The 21,012-nt window shown below is 45.5% G+C and overlaps 1 protein-coding gene across 2 annotated transcripts in view; it reads right to left on the bottom strand.

Annotated features, from left to right (window-relative positions):
• Window positions 1-21,012, bottom strand: part of spock3 (SPARC (osteonectin), cwcv and kazal like domains proteoglycan 3) — a 36,244-nt gene that overhangs the window by 2,547 nt on the left and 12,685 nt on the right. For both annotated transcript variants that reach the window (XM_056279611.1, XM_056279610.1), the window contains 7 exons: window positions 14,651-14,759; window positions 9,056-9,164; window positions 8,546-8,654; window positions 7,285-7,398; window positions 6,891-7,112; window positions 524-586; window positions 280-417 (listed from right to left, as the gene is read on the bottom strand). In XM_056279611.1, the coding sequence (XP_056135586.1) occupies window positions 280-417; window positions 524-586; window positions 6,891-7,112; window positions 7,285-7,398; window positions 8,546-8,654; window positions 9,056-9,164; window positions 14,651-14,759 (864 nt within the window). The remainder of the gene's footprint in view (window positions 1-279; window positions 418-523; window positions 587-6,890; window positions 7,113-7,284; window positions 7,399-8,545; window positions 8,655-9,055; window positions 9,165-14,650; window positions 14,760-21,012) is intronic.

Below are 21,012 nucleotides of genomic sequence, written 5' to 3'. Positions count from 1 at the left end.
GTTAGAATAACAGGTAAGGGCAAAAGCTGTGCACTTAAAATAGCAGATGTACACTGAGGAATCATTCTATGTTCAGCAAAATAAATACAAATGGATTTACTGGTTAACTTTGTACAACTGTGATTTATATCTGCCAGCAAAATATTCCACCAACAGTTCACCGGATTAGGTTTCTTTGTAATTGGGTTTGACTATTCTCTTACATAAGGACATTAACACGGCACACTAAATGATTAAAAAATCACGTTTGTTGATTATTTTCTATCAAAATGTACCTACCACAGTCTGCAGGGCCGTGGGAGCGTGAGCCCGCCACCTCGTTGCCATAGCGATCCACACACCAACACTGGCCACTGCTGCTGTGGCACTGGTGGGACCTGTAGTAACCCTCCTCATCACAGGATGGTAGATACTGTCCTATAAACACAGACACAGAGACACACACACACATCTCAACTAACTGTGCTTGCATGTGTGTGTGTGTGTGTGTGGGGGGGGGGGGTACTTGTGTATTTAATCTTACCAAGTAGTTTCTTCCCTGCCTGCTTTTTGTTGATGTTGGACAGCTCTGCTTTGCAAGGGGAATCTGGAAAAGCAAAATGAGAGTGAGGAAATGGTATCAAGCACCGTAAGTTCGTTTCTTTTGGCCATTGCAACTGTTTGTGTGAACTTGGTTAGTTTTGTCCACTTTAGCGTTGCTGTGGCATTAACTTGCATTACTATTACGGTGGTTTCTTTTGTACCGTGGCCTGGGACAATACATGATTCTGACTGGTTGGAGTTGCCCATACCTTTTTTTTTAAAACATGCAAGTTTACCAAAATACAAAATAATTCTGTTTACCAAAGTTTGGATGCAAGGGTTAAACACACATTTTGACCATACCTTGGCAATTACAGTTAACAGGACAATATTTTATTTTGATGGGTTGAATGAATTTTGATTGGTTAGTTTTGAGGTCAAGATTTATGCATTTGAACCATACATTGGCATATACACTCACCGGCCACTTTATTAGGCACACCTGTCCAACTGCTCGTTAACGCAAATTTCTAATCAGCCAATCACATGGCAGCAACTCAATGCATTTAGGCATGTAGACATGGTCAAGACGATCTGCTGCAGTTCAAACCGAGCTTCAGAATGGGGAAGAAAGGTGATTTAAGTGACTTTGAACGTGGCATGGTTGTTGGTGCCAGACGGGCTGGTCTGAGTATTTCAGAAACTGCTGATCTACTGGGATTTTCACGCACAACCATCTCTAGGGTTTACAGAGAATGGTCCGACAAAGAGAAAATATCCAGTGAGCGGCAGTTCTGTGGGCAAAAATGCCTTGTTGATGCCAGAGGTCAGAGGAGAATGGCCAGACTGGTTGGAGCTGATAGAAAGGCAACAGTAACTCAAATAACCACTCATTACAACCGAGGTATGCAGAAGAGCATCTCTGAACGCACAACACGTCGAACCTTGAGGCAGATGGGCTACAGCAGCAGAAGACCACACCGGGTGCCACTCCTGTCAGCTAAGAACAGGAAACTGAGGCTACAATTCGCACAGGCTCACCAAAATTGGACAATAGAAGATTGGAAAAACGTTGCCTGGTCTGATGAGTCTCTATTTCTGCTGCGACATTCGGATGGTAGGGTCAGAATTTGGCGTCAACAACATGAAAGCATGGATCCATCCTGCCTTGTATCAACGGTTCAGGCTGGTGGTGGTGGTGTAATGGTGTGGGGGATATTTTCTTGGCACACTTTGGGCCCCTTAGTACCAATTTAGCACCGTGTCAATGCCACAGCCTACCTGAGTATTGTTGCTGACCATGTCCATCCCTTTATGACCACAGTGTTCCCATCTTCTGATGGCTACTTCCAGCAGGATAACGCGCCATGTCGTAAAGCTCGAATCATCTCAGACTGGTTTCTTGAACATGACAATGAGTTCACTGTACTCAAATGGCCTCCACAGTCACCAGATCTCAATCCAATAGAGCACCTTTGGGATGTGGTGGACCGGGAGATTCGCATCATGGATGTGCAGCCGACAAATCTGCGGCAACTGCGTGATGCTATCATGTCAATATGGACCAAACTCTCTGAGGAATGTTTCCAGTACCTTGTTGAATCTATGCCACGAAGGATTAAGGCAGTTCTGAAGGCAAAAGGGGGTCCAACCCGGTACTAGCAAGGTGTACCTAATAAAGTGGCCAGTGAGTGTATAATTACATCCGTCCATCCATCCATTATTCAAATCGCTTATCCTACGTAGAGTCGCGGGGATGCTGGAGCCTATCCCAGCAGTCATTGGGCGGCAGGCGGGGAGACACCATAGACAGGCCGCCAGACTATCACAGGGCTGACACACACACACACATTCACACCTAGGGACAATTTAGCACAGCTGATTCACCTGACCTACATGTCTTTGGACTGTGGGAGAAAACCGGCGCACCCGGAGGAAACCCACGCAGACACGGGAAGAACATGCAAACTCCACACAGAGGATGACCTGGGATGACCCCCAAGGTTGGACTATCCCGGGGCTCGAACCCAGGACCTTCTGTGAGGCGACTGCGCTAACCACTGTGCCACCGTGCCGCCCATATATAATTACATGTTCAATACATTGGATTTCAAGTTATAGTACCACCTATTAAACTTTTGGATTTCAGCAATTACTTTACATCACTGTCACAAAGACAACCAAGGCGCTTTTTCTTTCTTCATAACATAGCTACAATATATGTGCATTTATTTACAAGCCACTGCTCAAAAGACTATTGCAGAAGAACGGGAGCTACAGTCATAGACAAGGTAAATTAAATTGATATACCTCGATTATTATTATTTAGTGAATTTGGAAGGAGGAAATAACCACCGTAAATTAATCCCTATTTTTCCAGAGAGGTTTTGTGCCTGTGGAAGGCAAAATATATTGTGAAAACAATGCTTCTAAGGAACTGATCTCAACAGTGATTGTGTAATTTTTCCATAGCCATGACACTAAGCCATCAAAATGAATTTAATGATGATAGGTTAAAGCAAAAAAGCAACCTGGAGCTGCTACGAGGAATTTTGGATTTGGATTTTTGTTGACTTTGTGCGATGCTGTGGTCAAAAGCAATAGTGTTTCACAGAGGAACATCATCACAAAGATCTACATTCAGCCCTGGTAGCTGTTGCGTATGTGTCGAAGAGTGAGAGATGTAGAAGTGTTTTGGAAACAGGGTGTTTTGGTTTGGTTTTTCTCCCCAATTGTATCTGGCCAATTACCCCACTCTTCCTAGCCATCCTGGTCATTGCTCTGCCCCCTCTGCCGATCCAGGGAGGAAGGGCTGCAGACTACCACATGCCTCTTCCGATACATGTGGAGGCACCAGCCACTTCTTTTCACCTGACAGTGAGGAGTTTCACGAAGAGGACATAGCGCATGGGAGGAGCACTCTATTTCCCCCAGTTCCCCCTCCCCGCTGAACAGGCGCCCCAACTGACCAGAGGAGGCGCTAGTACAGTGACCAGGACACATACCCACATCCGGCTTCCCACCTGCAGATAAGGCCAATTGTGTCTGTAGGGACGCCTGACCAAGCCAGAGGCAACACAGGGATTTGAACTGGCAATCCCCATGTTGGTAGGCAACGGAATAGACCGCCACACCAGCCGGTCTCCCGGAAAAGGTGTGTTTGCAGGATATATAGTGACGAGGTAATGTATCACTAAATGTAGCTGCAGATGGGTGGCAAATTAAAGGAAAAACCTGAATGCTTGACCCCTACAGTGAAGGGGTCCATGGTCTCTGTTATACTGTGTGTGTGTGTGGGGGGGGGGGCAATTTTCCTGCCATGGTTTGGGTCCTCTTGTCCAGGGAAGGGTCATTGCAAATCAATACAAAGTTATTCTCAATCTGGGCGTACATGGATTAATGACCACCATAGCAACAATGAAACCATGCACCAGGTGCCTGCTGCAGAAACTCCAGGAAAACATCAAGTGGGCATGAACTGAGTTTAAACCAAGCAAATCCTGCAGCATCTCCATTGTTAAAGGCCAGTTAACAGATGAACGGTTCTACATCAGTGATCAACCAATCCCCACAGTCCGGGAGAAGCCCATCAAGAGCCTCGGACAGGGGTATAACGCAGACCTCAAAGACACCCAGCAACTGCAGCAACTTCGTCAGGATACAATCAGTGGCCTCAGACAAATCAACAACACTGCACTGCCCGAGAAGTTGAAGCTCTGGTGCTTTCAGTTTGGGCTGCTACCCCGACTCATGTGGCCAATAACCATGTACGAGGTCTCACTATCTCATGCCAACCGCTTGGAGAGGTTAGTGAACTCACAGGGGAGGAAGTGGCTGGGACTGCCAAAGTGCCTCAGCAGTGTTGGACTCTACGGCAATGGAGCCCTCACACTGCCAATTTCCAGCCTGGTTGAGGAATTCAAATGTGCCACAGTGAGGCTGGACATGTCCCTCACAGAATCCCGAGACCCAGTAGTGAGAGGAGTTGCTCCAACCCTAGCAACAGGGAAGAAATGGACCCCAGCTGCAGCTGTACTGGAGGCGAAATCTGCCATCTGCCACCGAGACGTAGTAGGCCATGTTCAACAAGGCAGAGGCGGCCTTGGCCTGGGAACAAAAACACCTACCTGGCAAAAGGCGACTACTACCGAACGGCGAACGATGGTGGTAGAGGAGGTTCGCCAACAGGAAGAAGCAGCCAGATGTTCTAAAGCTGTAGCACAAGCCGAACAGGGCCGCTGGATAAGATGGGAGGGTGTTGAAAAGAGGAAACTCACATGGAGTGAGCTCTGGAGCAGGGAATCAAACAGGCTGAGCTTCATCATCAAAGCCACATATGATGTCCTGCCCTCTCCCACAAATCTAAATCTCTGGCTTGGAGAGAATCCATCTTGCTCCCTGTGTACAGCGCCAGCAACCCTCAAGCACATCTTGGTTGGCTGCAAGACCAGCCTCACCCAAGGCAGATACACCTGGCGACATAATCAGGTGCTCAGGTGCTTGGCAGCTGAACTCGAGCGCAAGAGGGTTTCCATCAATGCCCAACCCTTCAACAACCAGGAAGAGCCCCGGCGTTTTCCAGCTTTTGTTTGGGAGGGGGATAAACTGAAGGCCAACCCTTCACTTCCCGACTTAGGCTCACTAAACTCAGCCAGGGATTGGGACATGCGGGTGGACTTAGGCCAGAAGCTCATCTTCCTGACAGAGATCGCAACATCCACCTTGCGACCAGACCTCGTCCTCTGGTCCAATTCTTGCCAGCTCGTTTACATCATCGAGCTGACAGTCCCCTGAGAGGATGCAGTCGATGAAGTGTACGAGTGTAAGAAGCTGCGGTACGCCAACCTAGCAGCCGAAGCAGAGGACAGAGGCTGGAAGGTGAAGGTGCGCTCTGTGGAGGTGGGTTGTAGGGGCTTTGTTGCCAGCTCCACAGCAGAACTCCTGAGGGAACTAGGAGTCAGGGGGCAGGCCCACAGGAGAGTGATCAAAGAGTTAGCCGACACTGCTGAGAGGACTAGCCACTGGATCTGGATCAAAAGGAAAGACGCCATCTGGGCTGCCACGGTGAATAGCTAACCACAGGACACACACCCAGGACCGATCAACCTGTGGTGGGCCTGCCTCAGCGGAGGGTGTCTTGTGATAAAAGGCCGAAACGCCCTGTGATGCTGAGGTACACAACTGACGATGTGTCCTGGTGGTGGCAATGTCACCTTGGCAGCCATCTCCAGTTTATTTCCCACCAAAACTGTTGCAGTGCAAACACTAGGGATTTTAACAACCAGTCCTTTTTTTTTTGAATCAGTGATCACCTTTATCCTATGATGAGACATTTCTATCCTGATGGGAGTGGTCTCTTCCAAGATGACAATGCCCACATCCACAGGGCACCAGGGGTCACTGGATGGTTTGATGAGTATGAAAAATGATGTAAATCATATGCTATGGCCTTCACAGTCACCAGATCTCAACCCAGTTTAATACCTATGGGAGATTTTGGACCGACGTGTTAGACAGCGCTCTCCACCACCATCATCAAAACACCAAACGAGGGAATATCTTTTGGAAGAATGGTGTCCATCCTTCCAGTAGAGTTCAGAGACTTGTAGAATCTATGACAAGGAGCATTGAAGCTGTTCTGGAGGCTCCTGGTGGCCAAACACCTTACTAGGACACTTTATGTTGGATTTTCCTTTTATTTGTCCCCCGTCTGTATGTATCTCATCTGTGTGTCGTAAATTGTTTAATCTGATTTTGCACAGAATCTAACCCAGAGACAAGCACATGGAATCATTGAATAGGTTGACTGTCTCACTTGCTTACGTCGGCTAGATACAAGCGTCACAATTAAATTGAGACTGATAAATAATCAGTAAAAAAATAAAAATGGAAAAAAGGAAAATGCTTTAAAATGTAAAATGTCAGCGGCTGTTATCAAGGATGAGTAAAACATATGCATTAAAAGTGTCATCATTAACTTGGTATTGCAGCAAAAACAAATCATGTCCGAGTCTCATCCTACTTTAACAACAGCCCTGGGCAAAGCCTGCCAGCGTCCGTGTGTCATACACTCCTGAACAATTAATGTGAAATTTGTGACATTTGGAGAAACACTTGCATCATGTAGAGTCAGAGAACTGCATAACGTCTATGTGAACGTGTGTGTGTGTGTGTGTGCCATACACTGTACACTTAAAGTAAAAAGATAAACCATGGAGAATTGGAAGTAACGTGTTACTGAAGCCTGAATTGTGCTTCACAATCTGACTGCAGGTCCCCGGCACTCCTCCAACACAGAATGTGCGAGTGTGTGTGTGTGTGTGTGTGTGTGTGTGTGTGTGTGTGTGTGTGTGTGTGCCTGTGTTTACCAGTGTGCCTCTGGAAGCAGGTGCACCACTCAGAGCTTGTGATAACTTTGTCGACACGTGTGTCACAGGATGTGAAGAAAGTGTTGGAGCATGGTTCATTCCTGTCCAGGTAAAGGCTCTTGATCTCGGACTGATCCAACTGCATGTCAAAGTTTGTATCCAGGCGGGAGAACATCCAGCCAAGTGGGTCCTTGCAGATGGGTGCTGCTCCGACATCAAACTCTATGGATCAAGGTCAATTAGACAGTAAGACATTAAGTATTCATGTGTTTGACAATGGCTGTTAAATCGCCTAATGCATAGTGCACAGTGTTAGGTAGCAGCATGAGCAAAACACAAAGGTGAAAAGGCAACATCCATGTATGTAACCACGTTATAAACTCTATTGACTTACTGTTCCTCTCTGGTTTTGGGATTTTTACTCTCTTGTGGTTGCCATTCTCGTGAAGCACTCTGAACCAATCTCTCAAACGACTCACCACCTCCTTCAGGTCTGCCTCATTGCACACTACATTTAAACACACAAAGGAAGCAGAATTATACAACAACAATGAGATATCTTGTATCTTCATATACTCACAAGCAACTCCATCCATAACATGGTGGATAGTTTCCATAAGGAAAGTGGTTTTTCATTACTGTCTTGCCATTTGCTTCTTTTTTTTGGTCTTTTTTTTGGGGGGGTCTTTTTCCCCGGCCAGTTACCCCACTCTTCCGAGCCGTCCCAGTCGCTGTTCCACCCCCTCTTCCGATCCGGGGAGGGCTGCAGACTACCACATGCCTCCTCCGATACATGTGGAGTCGCCAGCTGCTTCTTTTCATCTGACAGTGAGGAGTTTCACCAGGTGGATGTAGTGCGTGGGAGGATCCCGCTATCCCCCTCCCACTTTCCCCTCCTCCCCAAAAAGGCGCCCCGACTGACCAGAGGAGGCGCTAGAGCAGCAACCCGGACACATATCCACATCCGGGTTCCCACCCGCAGACACAGCCAATTGTGTCTGTAGGGGCACCTGACCAAGCCAGAGGTAACATGGGGATTCGAACCTACGCTCTCCGTGTTGGTAGGCAATGGAATAGACCACTATGCTACCCGGATGCCACCTTTTTTTTGTCTTTTCTGTAATATTCTACAGTTTTAGTAGCATTAAATGTAAATTTGAATGATAAAATGTGTTGTAGTGTAGTATACACGATTAATTCTATTCAAATATTTAATGCACACTTTGAGATGAGGAGCACATTGTGTGTTGCCCAAGTCACCTTAAGTTACTTCCTAGGTAAGGGACATGCCACGATAAACTAATGTATCAAATGTCATGGGATTAGTCAAGAGATATTCTACTGATTCCTGTGGCGAAATTCGGAGCACAAATTCAGATGTGGAACAATGTCCCAAGAGCTGGTGAAGATTTAGTGTCTTTGTCTCAGGGACAGCACAGTCAACAGATGCTTGGCGAGCATGGGGCTCGTAGCCAGGAGATGTGGCTGAAAGGTCATCACTCCCTACACTAGGCCACCCTGCTGCCCCCAATACTTTGATTAATAAATCATGATCATTGTGTGTTAAGCTTAATGATTCCTGGACAGGGTTTACATACTGTGTGGATGTGTGTGCATATGGTATGTGTCTGTTTGTGCAGTGTTCATTTGTGTACCTTTCTTTTGTGCATCACTCTTTTCAGGCTGAGAAGGGCAAGGACACATGCCGGGGCACTTGACAGCAATCTTCTTACCAGTTATGCATGCCTGGTACTCTAGCTTACACTAAGAGAGGCAAGATGCAAGATGGGAGAGAGAGACAGAGAGAGAGAGACAGAGACAGAGACAGAGAGCGGGAGAGAGAGAAAGAGAGAGACCCACTATGTCTCACCATGAGGAAATACAAATTTCACTTTGGTTAAAACAACTGCTCTTTTTATCAGCCAGGAAACAGAGTTGTCGTCCATGTGTGTGTGTGTGTGTGTGTGTGTGTGTGTTTGTGAGTGAGTGAGTGTGTGTCCATATGTGCATCTTTGTGGGTGTAGAAGGAATACAAGTGTGAAGCTGGTGCATCCTGTGGAATAACTAACTGTATGAATATGTGTGTGTGTGTGTGTGTGTGTGTGTGTGTGTGTGTGTGTGTGTGTGTGTGTGTGCGTGCGTGCGCGCCCATGTGTGCAGAATACCTTGGTGGAGTAGCTGTGTCCGTCAGTTCCACACACAGGGGAGGGGTGAACTACTGGGCAGGGTGTGCATTTTGAGCCTGGACTCTGGTGCAGACTGGCATCTTTAAAGCTAAACAGGAGACACAAAAAAAAACAAACAACACAATGATTCACACACTGTCCACTGGCATATAATACGTTTTCTTATGATGGCACAAAGGGGTACAATTCAAAAATTTGCACAATGCACAAAGTCACCTCTACTTGAACTCACATACCACCCTGTTCTTATTCTGTCTTCTTTTCCAGAGGATTATCATTTCTTATCATTCTTTATCTTTATTGTGGTAGTACATTAATTTCTAAAATAAGACAGGGATTGACGATTTGTCTGTACTGTGTGAAGTGGTGATTGTGTAGTTGGTAAGAATGGGAAATGAGGTCAGTATGGTGTCACTGCGTCCAGTCTGCAGTCACACACACACACACACACACACACACACACACACACACACACAGAGTCATTCATATCATTTGGCAAGACTTGGTGTCCACTGTATGGCAGTGCCAGAGCTGGGGTAATTGGACTAAACAGCAATGTAGCACAACAGTGTGGAACAGAGGGAACGGTGAAACCAGCAGACCAGTTGGAAACAGAAAACATACATCTCTCTCTAGTGTTGTGCGCTCGCTCGCTCTCTCTCTCTCTCTCTCTCTCTCTCTCTCTCTCTCTCTCTCTCTCTCTCTCTCTCTCTCTCAATCTATCTATCTATTTTTCTGCCTGTCCCCTCCATCAAACCATTTATCAGTCCGTCTACCCATGTCTGTCTGTCTGTCTGTCTATCTATCTAACTATCTATCTATCTATCTATCTATCTATCTATCTATTTATCTATCTATCTATCTATCTATCTATCTATCTATCTATCTATCTGTGTTTGTCTGTTATTAAAAAAAGGCCAAATATTGTAAAAAACTGTGGACAATTACATTCACGTTACAATTTACCATTGCTGTTGGATAAAAAAAAGAACATAGGTCTTTTTTTAAAATCATGCATTAACTTAGAGAGTAACGTGACTCTTTGTTAACTTTGATAACGTTTCTAACAACATCACACCTCAACCACATTTCAGCTCATGCTCCTAGATGTACAGATAAATTGCCAAGTAGTTGTTGCAAATGTAATCTGAACTATTGTGCAAAATGCAAGGTAGCTAGGAAATAGGGGACAGGTGTTGGAGTGATAATTCACTTCTCCTGACAGAGTTAAGGGAAATTTCATCGATGGTTTTGTGTACTTGCAATCAGTCTTGATAAGTAATGTAGTCGATTGAGACAATAAAGTCCTCACTATGTGCTTTACTGATGGATAAATCAGCATTCTCCTGTTCAGTCTTTCCCAAGGTGCCTACACGTACCACAATGCATTGTGCGTAAGCCTCTTGCTGCCTTCAAATGGGGTTGTGTTTACCATGTTCACGAGAAGAGTCCATATGAACGCCCCCCCTCTTGTGGTATTCACGACTTCGGAAGTGGAAATGTTCTGAACGCTCCTAGTTCACAAGTTGTGATGTGGCGTTTACATTTTCAGAAATGGTGGAGGCCCTGGAAGTTAATTTTTCGGTGGATGGTAAGTTAATATGGGTGGCACGGTGGCGCAGTGATTAGCACAGTTGCCTCACAGCAAGAAGGTCCTGGGTTCAAGCCCCGGGGTAGTCCAATCTTGGGGGTCATCCTGGGTTGTCCCCTGTGTGGAGTTGCATGTTCTCCCCGTGTCTGCGTGGGTTTCCTCTGGGTGCTGCAGTTTCCTCCCACAGTCTCAAAACATGTAGGTCAGGTGAATCAGCTGTACTAAATTGTGTGTGTGTGTGTGTGTGTGTTTGTGTGGGGTGGTCTGGTGGCATGTCCAGGGCAACCCAATGACTGCTGGGATAGGCTCCAGCACCCCCGCGACCCTGAGAGCAGGATAAGTGGTTTGGATAATGGATGGATGGATGGTATGTTAATATAATGTAAACTTAATCACATAGAGATTTCTTGGTGATTTTGTAAAATGTCAGCACAATGTTGATATTCCCAACGGCCTCATCTTTTTCCTCTTGTCATTATGCCTTTTTATTTCCTGCAAAGAATGACAAGAGAACAACGAAGAGTCTTTTGGCATCCATGTTGCCCAGCAGCAGTGTTCTCACGATTTAACTGCTTGGACGTCGCACTGTACATGACTTGTACAATGACCCATGTTGTAACCTCAAGCTCACGAGTCCCATTTGAAGTTAGCATCTGTATCGTCAACCACAAAATCTTCTGCGCTAGTGTTGTGGGACATCATTTCCACCATCGGAAACGTAGTGTAGTTTAGCTGAGAGAATGAGGACGTTTTTTTTTTTAACAGCGTGTTCAGAGTAACATATTATGCTGCCTTCAAATGGACCTTGTGAGCTCATGGCTATAACATGGGATGTCGTGCACACGATAGATATGCTTGGTGTTCCAAGTGCTAAGTCATGAGTAGGGATGCCCCCCGAAACCCGGTTCTAAACGGGAACCGGTTCTAAATTAGTAAAAACCGGAGCATTTTTAAGATCCGACGTTTTCGGTTCTGCTATCGGTAGTCGGTAGGTACTCGAGAAATCATGGAGTGAGATTTATATTGTGGCAATTGTGTTTTTCGAAGAATTTAAACGTCGCGAACATAATCTTGTTTGCCGTTTTCTCCATCTCTCTGTCTCTCTCTCTCTTACTGAGCGAGGGGCGGGGCTGTGCTGTGCTCCACACACTCGCTGACACACGCACAGACAGCTCTGCTCAAGGGCTCATCATGGCGGAGAGAACTAAACGTTCAAAAGTTTGGGTATATTTTTCAAAAGTCGATGACAACAACGCTCGTTGCCACAAGTGCAACAAATCATTTGCCAGTAAGGGTGGCAATACAAGCAATCTGTCGAAACATCTTTTGTCGAAACATGGTATTAATCTGCAGAAATGCAGAGTTTTCCACTGCTTTGCTCGTAGTGTTCTATCCACGTCCACTGCAGGTAAGCCGTATGAGCCATAGATACGGAGTTAGCTAGGCTAATAACGAATTATTACGAATAGGCCAATAAATAAAATATAATTGCTTAGCTTATTGTTTAGCTACAAATATATAAGCCATAGATACGGAGTTAGCTAGGCTAATAGCCAGGGACACTATAAGTCAGGAGAGATCACGACTCCTGCCGGAGAAGGCAGATATGTTGATTTTTCTGCAGAAGAACTGTTAGGATAATGTTCTAGGTTCTTGTTTGTTTGAACTTCCGTTAGCCTTTTGCTGTAAAAATTTATTTTTAATATATTTTTTTCTTTATCTTTATCTACTTTTATTTTTTATCTTATTTGTCGTTGTTGAATGTTGATTATAAAGTCTATAATTCAGACGCATTTAAAACATTGCTGCTGCTGTTGCTGCTGAATAAATAATATTTGTTTATATTTATATAAAGTTATATAATAGAATAATAAAGCAATGTCGATTCTGTTCTTAATTGTCTTTTTTCTTGCATAATAATCAAAAAGAACCGATAAGAGTATCGATAAACTACCGAACCGATAAGCAGTACCGATAAGAGTAGTAGTATCGATAAAATCCTAACGATACCCATCCCTAGTCATGAGAACACCGCTATATATATTGCAGCGAATTCAGGGGACAGCCGGGAACCGCCGTGGCTGGGACGCAAACCCGGGTCTCCTGCACCATGGACGACTGCGCTAACCAGTCAACTAAAGGGTCTGACCCATTAGCCAAGGGCTAGCGAGTCTAGTCATCCATGGTTGTTACACTACCACCCTCCTTCGGGAAGCTTCATCATATCAGCTTCCTCACGCCTCTGGGCACAGGCGCTTCCGATGGCCTCGCGGTCTCACCATCCCACTTCTGACACAATTAAAGCGAATTCAGGGGGCAACCAGGGACCGCTGCAGCCGGGACGCAAACCCGGGTCTCCCACACCATGGGCATCTACATTAAACAGTCGACTAAAGAGTACAACCCAGTAGCCAAGGGCTAGTGAGCCTTGTCATCTGTGGTCGTTACATCCATCCATCCATTATCCGAACCGCTTATCCTGCTGTCAGGGTCGTGAGGATGCTGGGGCCTATCCCAGCAGTCATTGGATGGCAGGCGGGGAGACACCCTGGACAGGCCTTCACGCCATCACACAGGGCCGACACACACACACATTCATACCTATGGACAATTTTAGTATGGCCAATTCACCTGACCTACATGTCTTTGGACTGTGGGAGGAAACCAGAGCCCCCGGAGGAAACCTACACAGACACGGGGAGAACCTGGGTTCGTATCCACACAGAGGACGACCCAGGATGACCCCAAGATTGGACTACCCCAGGGCTCGAACCCAGGACCTTCTTGCTGTGAGGCGACCGCATTAACCACTGCGCCACCGTGCCACCCTGGACGGTTTTCAATCAAATCCAGTTGTTTTGACAGACATCAACTAACAAGTGAAGTTTATATTACACAACTAAAATCTGAATATTACACAACTAAAATCTGAATATTACACAACTAAAACCTGAATAAATTCAACGGCCACTTTCTTAAAAATTACTATGGCTGTCACTAACTTTTTTTTTAATGTTTTCCTGTTTTTCCCCCCAATTGTACTCAATTACCCACTCTTCCGAGCCATCACGGTCACTGCTCCACCCCCTCTGCCGATCCGGGGAGGGCTGCAGACTACCACATGCCTCCTCCGATACATGTGGAGTCGCCAGCCGTTTCTTTTCACCTGACAGTGAGGAGTTTCACCAGGGGGATGTAGTGTGTGGGAGGATCATGCTATTCCCCTCAGTTCCCTCTTCCTCGTGAACAGGCGCCCAGACTGACCAGAGGAGGCACTAGTGCAGTGACCAGGACACATACACACATCCGGCTTCCCACCCGCAGACATGCCCAAGCCAGAGGTAACATGGGGATTTGAACCAGAGATCCCCGTGTTGGTGCTGTCACTACAAAAAAAAAAGTCAGAAAATGTAACCACCCGTGTTTGTACATATGCATGTGGGTGTGTGTGTGTGAGTAACAGGCCTTTCTATCCTAATCTTTATATCCTAAGGGGACTCCCCTCCCCCCACTAGGATAGAAAAATCTGCCCCCCCCCCCCAATTAAGATAGAAAAATCTGAAACCACCTACCTTGTGGGGACATTTTTTTGGTCCCCCGAGAGGAAAACGGTCTATTTTAGGGTTAGGACTTGGTCAGAATTAGGTTAGAATTATTAAATTAGAGTTAGGATTAGGTTACAGTTAGGCATGTAGTTATGATGGCTAAGGTTAGAGTTAAGGGCTAAGGAATGAATATAGTCAATGAAGGGTCCCCACAAGTATATGGTGACATGGTATATGTGTGTGTGTGTTGTTATGTGCTATGTTTCCACTGCGCATGTGCGAATGACTTGTATTGTTCGGAATGAGGAAGTGTGGAGGCAGTCGTTGTTTTTGTCGTGCGCAAGTTTGAGTAAAGTCTTGAAAAACGTACAGTTGTCGTCGTAGTTATTGAACTAACGTGTGCGTGTGCGTGTGTGTGTTTGTGTTTCTGTAACCCACCTTACACTCCTCTGGCTGACACAGGTAGCAGTCTTGTAATCCTCAGATACACACACCTTGTGGCGACTGCATTTGATCTTCAGACAAGGGTCTTTGGCTGGATCTAGGTCTAGAGTGCATAAAGAAAATAACATGAGAACATCGTTGTGCGATATACCATGCATTGTCACAGAGTTTATGTATGTGCCTATCTGCCTGTTGGTGCTTGACTTTAATAGGGTCTCTTTATGAAGCAGAATGTATGTCACCGACAACAGTTGGCAAAGAAAAAAACCTTTCACTAAAATTTAGTAAGCCCAAGGACAGTCAGCGATCATGCTTAAAAAACACTATCAAGTGTGTGTGTGTGTGTGTGTGTGTGTGTGTGTGTGGGTGTTCTTTTCTATTTCTCTGTATTCACACCTGTCATACTTTCAAGTACCTTGTCACATGAAAACAGTTTGAGATGATTAGAAAGCCTACATCTGACCTTGGATCTGTCCTCATGTTTGGTGTGTCCTATTATAGAAAAATCCTCTGACTGAGCCAACAGTCCAGAGCCATATCTGGTTTTTCCAAGTGAGAGCTGATTTTAGACCCAAATCTTTGGCCGAGGATGTGATCACGGCTGATCTCCACAAGGTACCTGACTCCTAGTCAGCGTTCGGTCATATCCAAAGGCTGAGCTTTCAACTGACATGAGGACAGTTTGTGAACGATCTTTGCTCTAAAGAGTCTTACAGTAATCCCTGAGCAGCTTTGGTAGATTATCCTGCCTCCATCCTCCAACGCACAGTCTAACGCTATTGTTTCCCTGACACGCGTGTGTGTTTGTGTCTATCTGCATGCATGTGCACATGCACACACTCGCTGAGTATGTGTGTTTTTGTGTGACGGTGATCTTGTTACCTGGGGCTACAGCAAATGAGTGTGAACGTGCTCCTGTCATGGTGTTTGTGTATTTTTCTGAACAAACTCCTCAGTTTCTATAAATAAAATGGGATGTAAAGGAGTGATGAATGGTGAAGAAAGCACATAAAAACTGTCCTATTTTGAAAGTGAGTGTCCTCTTCCAACAGGCCAATGCAATGGGAATTAGGGACAGCAGCATAACAACATGCACAATATATACTGTACACTACATGCTCATACAGACATGCACACAAACAAACAATCACACATGCACAGGTTTGTATGGAGACCATATAAGCAAAATCTCTCTTGAAAATTTCTGCAAACTGTTCACCTTTATATGTGCAGTCATGTGTTCATGTGTGTGTATGTATGTGAGCATTTGAAGAAAGCAGTTCCAGTGCCCTTTGCCACCTTGCACTTAATACCCTCTTATCCTGTTCCCATTATGCTGTTCAATGAGTTAAACAATTAGCTACATGCAAAGGAGTTAGCATTGGTAATCCCAAAGCTGTACATCGAGCATGAGAAGTTCATCACTTCCTTGAATGCTGATTTTGACATTAATTATATATCAGGACCCTCAATTGGCCATAGGTCCATGAGTGGTGGGTCTCCACATGTCAACAGAACCATATGATGTACCGTATAATGTTACGGGTCTGAGTCCTAAGGCAATAGATGAACTGTCATGGCAGAAGCATACGGATTTAAAGGGGAAAACATTTTATAAAAAACCTGGAGAGATGCATTACAGTATACACTGATGAGTCAAAATATTATCACCATCTGCCTAATATGTGGTTGGCCCTCTGTGCTGCCAAATCAGCGCCAGCCTGCTGAGGTATGGACTCTACAAGACCCCTGAAAGTGTCCTGTATCTGGCACCAAAACATTAGCAGCAGATCCCTCAAGTCCTGTAAATTGTGGGGTGGAGCCACCGTGGATGGGACTTGTTGGTCCAGCACACCCCACAGGTGCTCCATCAGATTGAGATCTGGAGAATTTGGAGGCCAGAACAACACCTTGAACACTTCAACATGTTCCTTAAACCGTTCCTGAACAATGTGTGCAGTGTGGCAGCACACATTATCCTGCTGAAAGAGGCCACTGCCATCAGGGAATACCATTACCATGACGGGGTGTACCTGCTCTACAACACTGTTTAGGTAGGCGGTATGTGTCAAATTGAAGTCCACATGAATGGCCGGACCCAGGGTTTCCCAGCAGAACATTGTCCAATGGATCATACACCCTCCACCGGCTTGATGTCTTCCCCCAGTTCATTCTGGTGCTATCACTCCCAAGGTAAATGGTGCGCACATACGTACATGGCCATCCATGTGATCTAAAAGAGAATGGGACTCATTGGACCAGGTGAGCTTCTTCCACTGTTCGAAGGTACAGTTCCGATGCTCGTGTGCCCACTGTAGGCACACTTTCTATGATGGACTGGGGTCATCATGGGCACTCTGACCAGTCTGCGGCTACACAGTCCCATATGCAGCAGGGTGCTATGCACTGTGTGTTGTGACACATTCATTCCTCCAGTAATCATTATTAAAATTTACTGTGACTTGTGCCACAGTAAACCTTCTGTTAGTTTGGACCAGATGGGATAGCCTTTGTTGTGGTTGTGCATCGATGAGCCTTGAGAACCCAATAACCTGTTGCCGGTTTGTGGTTTGTCCATCCTTGGACCACTGTTGGTAGGTACTCGCCACTGCTGACCAGGAACACCCCACAAGCCTTGCCGATTCAGAAATGCTCTGACCCAGTCACCTGGCCATAACAATTTGGCCCTTGTCAAAGTCACTCAGGTATTTACTCCTGCCCATTTCTCCTGCATCCAACACGTTGACAATGACAACTGATTGTTCACTTACTATCTAATCTACCCAGATCTTGATATGTACCTTTGTTTGGAGATGATCAATGCTATTTGGTTCACCTGTGAGTGGTCATAATGTTTTGACTCATCAGTGTAGTATTAATCATTCTCGTTACTGAGACCTTCATGATTGCGTGGCAGGGAGTCACAGCTGACACAGATGGTCAGTTTAACACCCTTGTGCCCACTTCACCCCTCTGCATTTTTATAAGAGTGTATTTGAGCAGACAGAGAGAACTGGAGCCTGAGACTACTCTGGAAATTAATGAAATACTGACAACTGAATTGTTCATCTGTTGCTGCCTAAAAAGTTCTTAGTGGCTGAATGCCATGTCTGACATACACTCACTGGCCACTTTATTAGGTACACCTTGCTAGTACCGGGTTGGACCCCCTTTTGCCTTCAGAACTGCCTTAATCCTTCGTGGCATAGATTCAACAAGGTACTGGAAACATTCCTCAGAGAGTTTGGTCCATATTGACATGATAGCATCACGCAGTTGCTGCAGATTTGTCGGCTGCACATCCATGATGCGAATCTCCCGGTCCACCACATCCCAAAGGTGCTCTATTGGATTGAGATCTGGTGACTGTGGAGGCCATTTGAGTACAGTGAACTCATTGTCATGTTCAAGAAACCAGTCTGAGATGATTCGAGCTTTATGACATGGCGCGTTATCCTGCTGGAAGTAGCCATCAGAAGATGGGAACACTGTGGTCATAAAGGGATGGACATGGTCAGCAACAATACTCAGGTAGGCTGTGGCATTGACATGATGCTCAATTGGTACTAAGGGGCCCAAAGTGTTCCAAGAAAATATCTCCCACACCATTACACCACCACCACCAGCCTGAACCGTTGATACAAGGCAGGATGGATCCATGCTTTCATGTTGTTGACGCCAAATTCTGACCCTACCATCCGAATGTCGCAGCAGAAATCGAGACTCATCAGACCAGGCAACGTTTTTCCAATCTTCTATTATCCAATTTTGGTGAGCCTGTGCGAATTGTAGCCTCAGTTTCCTGTTCTTAGCTGACAGGAGTGGCACCCGGTGTGGTCTTCTGCTGCTGTAGCCCATCTGCCTCAAGGTTCGACGTGTTGTGCGTTCAGAGATGCTCTTCTGCATACCTCAGTTGTAATGAGTGGTTATTTGAGTTACTGTGCCTTTCTATCAGCTCGAACCGGTCTGGCCATTCTCCTCTGACCTCTGGCATCAACAAGGCATTTTCGCCCACAGAACTGCCACTCACTGGATATTTTCTCTTTTTCGGACCATTCTCTGTAAACCCTAGAGATGGTTGTGCGTGAAAATCCCAGTAGATCAGCAGTTTCTGAAATACTCAGACCAGCCCGTCTGGCACCAACAACCATGCCACATTCAAAGTCACTTAAATCACCTTTCTTCCCCATTCTGATGCTCGGTTTGAACTGCAGCAGATCGTCTTGACCATGTCTACATGCCTAAATGCATTGAGTTGCTGCCATGTGATTGGCTGATTAGAAATGTACGTTAACGAGCAGTTGGACGGGTGTGCCTAATAAAGTGGCCGGTGAGTGTATATTTGTATTCAACTTAGTAAAGTACAACAAATTTTAGCAAATGCTGGCAGCAGAATGTGCAGCATATGCTGGGGCAGTCAGTGAGTCCCTATGGTGGGCAGGGTTCATAGCTGACCTGAAGAAATGTGTAACTGACACAGGGAGATATGGTATCTTGCAGTATGACTGGGACTGCATTTGCCCTCCGCCTTGCTGCTTGCCCTGGTCTCATGTCTGAAGAAGTGTATTGGTTTATATCTTTGGACAGCAACTGCCACTGCTTTGTCTCTATCTTTTCTGAGCTGATCATGACTGAACTAAGTTGAAAGAGACAGCTCGGCTCTGGTCAAGGGAACAGATAAATGCAGGAGGCTTTTAAAAGGTTGGAAAAGACCCTTTTTTGCATTACCTTGATACTGGGGTCCACGGAGGTCAGAGACAGTGCTGTGTACTATTAGCCAGAGATCTCTGAAGATTAGCCTAAATTAGAGCCTTATGAGAGGCAGTTTATTTTTTCCTGAATTCCTTTTTGCTTTTGCTATTTTTGATTTTCTAGGTTTTATTCTTTAAAGAGTTTTTTTGTAAGATTTCTGTTTTGATTTCTGTCCATTTTCACTTTAACAAAGTTTATGCGATCAACTACTACTACTACTACTATTACTACCACTACTACTACTACTATTACTACTACTACTACTACTACTTTTGGCTGCTCCCGTTAAGGGTCGCCACAGCAGATCATCTATTTCCATTTCTTCCTGTCTTCTGCATCTTCCTCTGTCACACCAGCCACCTGCATGTCCTCCCTCACCACATCCATAAACTTCCTTTGGTCTTCCTCTTTTCCTCTTCTCTGGCAGCTCCATATTCAGCATCCTTCTCCCAATATACCCAGCATCTCTCCTCCACACATGTCCAAACTATCTCAATCTTGTCTCTCTTGCTTTGTCTCCAAACCATCCAACCTGAGCTGTCCCTCTAATATAATCATTCTTAATCCTGTCCTTCTTTGGCATGCCCAACAAAAATCTTAGCAACTTCAACTCTGCCACCTCCAACTCCACCTCCTGTCTTTTCACCACTGCCACTGTCTCCAAACCATATAACATAGCTGGTCTCACTACCATCTTGTAAGCCTTCACTTTAACTCTTGCTGGTACCCTTCTGTCTTAAATCACTCCTGATGCTCTTCTCCACCCACTCCACCTTGCCTGCACTCTCTTCTTCACCTCTCTTCTGCACTCCCTGTTACTTTGAACAGGTGACCCCAAGTATTTAAACTCATATGCCTTCGTCACCTCTACTGCTTGTATCCTCACCATTCCACTGTCTTCCCTCCTGTTCATGCATATATAGTCTGTCTTGCTGCTACTGACTTTTATTCCTCTGTTCTCCAGTGCATCCCTCTCAAGGTTCCCCTCAACCTGCACCCTATTCTCATTACAGATCACAATGTCATTCACAAACATCACAGTCCACTTACAGACTCCTACCTGATCTCGTCCGTCAACCTGTCCATTACCATTGCAAATAAGAAAGGGCTCAGAGCCGATCCTTGGTGTAATCCCACCTCCACTTTGAACCCATCCATTATTCCAAATGCACACCTCACCACTGTCACACTGCCTGCATACATATCCTGCCCCACTCCCACATACTTCCCTGCCACATTCATCTTCCTCATACAATACCATACCTCCTCTCTCGGCACCCTGTCATATGTTACAATGTTACAATTTCATTAAGCAGACGCTTTTATCCAAAGCAACGTGTACATCTGAGAGTTAATACAACACAAGCAAGGATCTAGTCAGGAGACAACAATGCAAGTAAGTGCCAAAAAACTAGGTTCAAGTCCAATAGGACATAAGTGTCAACAGGCAGTGCACGAAGACAATGCATAGGATGCATAGAAGTGATTTTTTTCTTTCTCTAAATCCACAAAGACACAATGTAACTCCCTCTGGCCTTCTCTGTACTTCTCAATCAACATTCTCAAAGCAAACATCACGTCTGTGGTGCTCTTTCGTGGCATGA

Source organism: Lampris incognitus, chromosome 5 (genome assembly GCF_029633865.1).
Source record: "Lampris incognitus isolate fLamInc1 chromosome 5, fLamInc1.hap2, whole genome shotgun sequence".
NCBI lineage: Eukaryota > Metazoa > Chordata > Actinopteri > Lampriformes > Lampridae > Lampris > Lampris incognitus.
Note: the sequence above shows the minus strand (reverse complement) of the source record. Positions and strands in the feature narration are given on the sequence as shown.